The 6,000-nt window shown below is 41.0% G+C and overlaps 1 protein-coding gene across 1 annotated transcript in view; it reads right to left on the bottom strand.

The window, feature by feature from the left end:
* LOC130744251 (uncharacterized) overlaps positions 1 to 4,003 on the bottom strand; it is a 58,849-nt gene extending 54,846 nt beyond the window's left edge. The window contains exon 1 of the mRNA XM_057596444.1: positions 3,117 to 4,003. Within this exon, the coding sequence (XP_057452427.1) occupies positions 3,117 to 4,003 (887 nt within the window). The remainder of the gene's footprint in view (positions 1 to 3,116) is intronic.
* Between the last annotated feature and the right edge of the window lie 1,997 nt (positions 4,004 to 6,000).

Below are 6,000 nucleotides of genomic sequence, written 5' to 3' on the forward strand. Positions count from 1 at the left end.
TGAAATCGCGGGAAAATGAAAATTTCGCGATTCCGATTTTTGCAGCACGATCACCGAGAAATTCTAAGAGAGATTCTGGCGTCAGAATTCCAGAACTCAAAACAAATATCTAGGATTTGGGAAAAACGATATCCAAAACGCCAAAAGCGGTGTAAGTTAGTCTGTCCCGAAAAACTACTTTGTGCTGTGATGCTCAAACGACAAAACTTCCAACAGAAGAAAGATTGGAAATGTCGAAACAAGTCTGGCAATGCGGACGGAATCTTCGTTAGAAGTCCCGAATAGAAAAAGTCTTCATCCTTCGCTCAAAACTAAGGTTTCGAAGCAAAGAAATTAGCGTCGGCGGACATCCGAAAAGTAAATACTATCGTGCGTACAGTCCAGAGTTCCGAAATGAAACGCTGGTCGATGGAAAAATAAAGAGAATCTTTAAATTTTCCAAGAATTCGAAATATCGCCTAAACATTGCTTTAAAAGCGAAATTAGCCTATTCTGGACATGCTCGCCATAAGGCAGGTGTGCAGACGACTCGCACTAGCTCCGAAAGAAACAACGCCACATTCCTCGAGCAATTCCTGAACTTTCTTCTTCATTAATCTTTCTCAAATATCAAACTCCTGTCACACTTACACTGATTCCACGCGTGAGTCGGAAATTAACTTGTTCCGAAAATCCGGGTCTTACAGACCTCGTCCCTTCCTGCATTCTTGCTCTCTCAAGTAGTTTGTGTAGCCGGCATTGCATAACCATGTCTTCTTCGACCCCGATCTCTTCATCTTCTCAAAACCCCGCTCGCCGCAAGTTTCCTAGAGACTCCTCTCCTGCCGGTGGGCTCCCTCTTGAGCTCGCGGAAGTTGCAGCCTTCCGTCTGAAAACTTTCGCCACGCTCCCTACTTCGGTCCATGTCGCTCCCACTCAATCGGTGATTGACCAACCCACAGATTTTGCCACCGTGGACACGGTGACTGATTTCATCGAGGCAGTCGATGGCCTATGTGCCGATGATACACTGAACGAGAAGTTACGCGCCGCTGCCTGTAACAAGGGTTAACGCCCCTGGTTTTATAAGACCCACGGTGACATATCCCACTATCACGTGTTTTATGTGTATGAGTATCTTTTCACGGAGTTGGGAATTAGGTTTCCTTTTTTTACTTTCTTCTGTGACGTTTTGTCTGACATCAACGCAACCCCCAACCAATTGCACCCCAATGGCTGGGCGTTCATGCGCTGCTTTGAGATCCTGTGCGACGCCATCAATGTCACACCGCAGACCGTTCACTTCTTTTATTTGTATGATGTTGACGCCAAATCTCTAAAGGCTAGAGGTTGGATCTCCCTAAAGGCGCGCACAGGGCGTAAATGCCTAAATCCCATCAAGAGTAACGCCAAGACTAGCTTTGCTCGAAAATACTTCAAAGTGGGTGTTCATCAAGCCTATCCTGAACTTTTCACTTTAAGGGACGGGACCGCCCTTTACAGGGATTTACAAAACGTGTATAGGGAACCATGATAAAAACATTGGATTTTTCTGAGTGTATTTGAGGTATTTAAAAATTCGCCTAGGTTGTTGTACAGTTTATAACCGTTTTGAATAAAATGAGTTATTTTGGGTGCAAATGTTGTTTTCGAAAAAAGATGTGGTGCACGCGCGTGGTGATGCGCAAGGCGCGGTGGCGCGCCCATGGCAAGGGTTGCGCGCGAGGGAGGTGGCGCATATAGGTTGTGGTGCACGCGGTAGCGTGCGCATGAGAGGATGATGCAGGGAGATGACGAGTTTTTGGGGAAAATTAGGAAGAATCCAATTTTTGTATAATAGTTGTAGAACCTGTTATATATGAATTATATTTAATTTACATCTTTTTAATAGTTCATTATATGATGTTATTTCTGAATTGATGTTATGTGTTAAGTTGTTAAGTTACTGTGATTGCAAGTTGTGTGATTGATAACTTGTAAGTGTGTGATTTGTGAAATTGGAGATGATTTGAATTGTTGAGTTGGTGATGCATATGCTAAAATAATTAAGACTTGGAGATGGTCTGAATATGCATATGTTAGTTGAGTTTTGCACAATACATTGCATAGTTGTCAAGAGGCAATGTTTGCTAGTTCTCGTGGAGGCTAGTGACTTGTCCCAAAACTGGAGTGGTTTTGAAATCCTAGAGCGAGGGCTTTATTGGTGGTTATCTGCCTGGAGTGGACGCGGTGATACCGCTAAGGATAACAACTTTGGTACCAAAGACATTTGCACTGGTCTCACTTGAGTCATATGTGTTAGGGAGTTGATGATGTTAATTAATGATAATTGTGATATTTTTTGAGATTTGATGTTGTGGTAATTGGAGACAATAATATTTGCTTACCTGATGCTATGAATTATGGAGTATTGTTATAACTATGAGATTGATTGATTATATTAAATTACATGATTTATTATTTGTTAGTGAAGTGTGAAGAATTTATGTGGAATAGATAAGTTTTTACATTATTTATTATTATAGTTATCCATATGATATGAGTTCTCACCCTTCTGTTGGAATGATGTTCTATGCGACATCGCTCAGGTGCCGAGGATAGTGGAGCTTCTCGCAAGGGTTAGTCGCAGGAGCTAGTCTTTTATAGGTAGTTTAGTTATGGGAGTCATGCTCTGTTATGTAACACGGGGAAACTTTTAGTATTTTACCTGGATGTTAAGAGTTATTTCATGTACTCTCTTTATTTATTCTTGGATTATGTTTTATTTTGGAGTTGAAAAATAAATCCGCTATGCTATTCATAAGATGTTATGACACTAAAATTTGAAATTTATATATTTATTTTGAGCATGATAGGTGTTTTGATTTATGGTTTTGCAGAATAAGTGTGACAGCCTCTGTGTTGTGCATTTTACTCTGATTTAAGTTATAATATTTATGCAGGGTTTAGAGGGTGTTACACACAACATGTATTGTAGAGTTATTATAGACCAAGAGAGAATCAGTCTTCAGCAAATACATCCAAAACAAAAATACAAGAAAATAACTTAAAGAGAAGCACCAGCATTGGCTGAACTGGTAGAGCCAGTCACATCCTCCTTTTCTTCTTCATCAGACTCTTCTTCTTCTTTTTCAGACTCGTCTTCTTCTTCTCCAGCAGTTTCATATTGAGCTTCCTCTTCTTCAACGAAAGCATTCTCATTCCCAGCAATCTCAGCTTCCTCTTCAACCTCTTCTTCCTCAGCAGCAACATGAACCTCAGTTAGAGCCTTGATAAGTTGATCAACATTAAGTTTCCTCACCTTGCAGGCCTGTATAGTGTCTTGCAGAGTCTTTGAAACTTCCTGCAATTCAGCCACAATGTCTTCCTTGCTTGACCCAGGTGCCTTAGTACCACTTGCACTGGTAGTTCCTCTAGCCGCAGACAGCATAATGTATGGAACATGTGTCCCAACTAACAAGCGATAATCAAATTCGAGAGGTAGAGGCTTCTTACCTAGAGGTTCATCAGCACACAAAATGTTAGGATGTTGTTGCAGAATTAGCCCAGAGAGAAGACATGGAAACAGAATAGGCAGCTTCACAGCAAAAGATCCAGCATGCTTGAGAGTCTGCTCATAAACAAGATTTCCACAATCAAATTCACCTCCTGTGCCAATCAAGTAAAGCATTCTGGCCAGGGGTGGAGTCACTCTAGAGAGATGTTGAGAGGCCATCCAGTTTGCAGTACCTATTTTGTAGAGCACAACATACTTAGCAGTCAGATTTCCAGACGGTAACAACCCTTTCTTTGGCCACTTCTTGACCAACTTCCCAGTCCAAGTCAGCTCCTCCTCATTCATAGCATCAGAGCTTCTGCCCAAATAGTTATTTATAACTTCAGGAGAGAAATAAATGCTTTTTCCTCTCACAAACACCTTTCTATACTCAACATTATCCTCATTATCACAATCAGAAGGAATGTTCACAATGAATTCCCTTATCACTTGAATAAAGCACTTACCAAGTCCAGTAACAATCTTCATTAACCTAGCCTATTCAATAACAACAATGATCTCTGTGTAGCTTAAGGCTTCTTCACTCAACTCTCTTTCAACAACAATTCTTCTTTGAAAGGAAAATTTCCATCTCTGATCAAACTTAGCAGAATGGAAAGACATATTATCAATGGGGGCATCTGGAAGATTCAATGGAATTCTCTTCCCCTTGACTCTCTTCTTGCCAGTGGTAGATATGTCTGGGACATCTCGCTCGACATCTGGTTCAGAGTCTGTGTCAAAAACATGTTTCTTCTTTCTTCCAGCAGAGGCAGCAACCTTCTCCTCTGTAAGACCCTAAATTAAATAACCATTTTAATAATTTATTTTCGATGTATTTATTATTTCTGTGCGTATTATTCTATTTTAAATTTAGGAAATTATATTCCCAAGTTAGCTTTTTCCTTTATAAGGAGATGACTTGCGCTAACAGGTCACCTTTCTTATTTACTTGTGATAGACTATCACAAAATAATATCTTTTATTCCTTTTTCCCCACAACCACTCATTCAAAATTCAAATTTCACATCACTTCCTCTCAAATTTTCTAATCACTTTCTCTCTCATGTGGGCCCCACTTCCCCAATCAGATTTCACTTTTCTCTCACTCTCTTTTCTTTCTCCCTCACGCGTACACTTTCTTTCTCTCATTCTCGTTTTCTTTCTTCTTCTTCTCTTATCTTCTTCTTCATTTTACTTCTTCAGAAAACCTAAGCACCTCAACATCATCTTCTTTTTCCTCTCATGGCAGCCGCCACCTTAGGCCAGCCACCATCACCGCGCCCTCCTCGCGCGAGCCCGCAGCCACCACCGCGTGCCAAACCGTCACCACCGTGCCCCCTCCTCACTTCAGAGGCAGCCACTTTCTTTGTCCTCTCTTCCCCTTGTTCCGGCGAGCGTTGCCGCTTCACCACCACCTCCAGGGTCGAAGAAAATCAGTGCAAGACAGGAGAAACGAAACCCTAAAAACTGCCACCTTCAAGCTCCGATCTCCGGCGAACCACTGAGCTTTTGGCGAAATCAATACCACCGTTGAACTCCCCTCATCATCCGCTTCAAAACCCCTCCATCAATTTGACGATCGGCCGCCGTCACTCCGGCGACCGCCACCGCCGCCGCCACCGGCGTTTCTCCGGCGAGCTTTGTTCTGAGAAAGAAGACCAATTTCTTGAAGCTTTTGATCTCCTCTTCTCGAATCCAAAGTCGAATCACTGCTATGAGGTGATTTTCCTTGTCAATTTTTAATTTCCCTTTCAAAAACCCTAACCTTTCCCCTGTTCATCTTCTGAGTCCTTGCTTTGAACTGTGCCAGTGTTGTTCAGAATTGATGGTCATCAGAGGAAGGCAAAACAGCGACTGGAGAAGAGGAAGAAGCGAAGTCAGAACCTTAGCCATAAGGCTTAAGGTAGAAGAGAAACATTTTTTCTGTTTTGGGGATTGTTTATGTTCTTAGTGTATGTTTTTGTCAAATGATAGTCTAAAGCTATATGATTTCTGATTTGGGGAAAATAGAAATTGGATTTCATGTTTAGAAAATGTATCAAGGTGCTGCTGTAACTGTTATTAATTCTGTCCTTTAGCCTTTTTGTGATAAATGAAACTACAGTACAATAGCTAGGTTGTTAGAATGGAAAACTTGGCAGGATTTCGAACTCTTGAACTCGTTCTTAAGCTGTGTTATCAAATGAATTTGAAGAAGTTGTCTTCATAAGAATTGTAGATCTTTTCGTTAGAAAACGTTTGCAGCTGTTTTCATGTCGTTCCGACTCGTGTAGCTCAAGTTATGCGCATTTTGGTGAGCACGGGTTAAGCTGTCCCGTTTCTCACGAACTACTGTTAGTATTTTTTTTTTCCTGAATTTTGTACTTCGAATTTAGACTTGAAAATTTATAGGGATTTACAAAACGTGTATACAAAACCATGATAAAAATATTAGATTTTCCGGAGTGCATTTGACGTATTTAAAAATTAGCCAAAGTTGCTGT

The sequence above is a fragment of the Lotus japonicus genome, chromosome 3 (assembly GCF_012489685.1).
Source record: "Lotus japonicus ecotype B-129 chromosome 3, LjGifu_v1.2".
NCBI lineage: Eukaryota > Viridiplantae > Streptophyta > Magnoliopsida > Fabales > Fabaceae > Lotus > Lotus japonicus.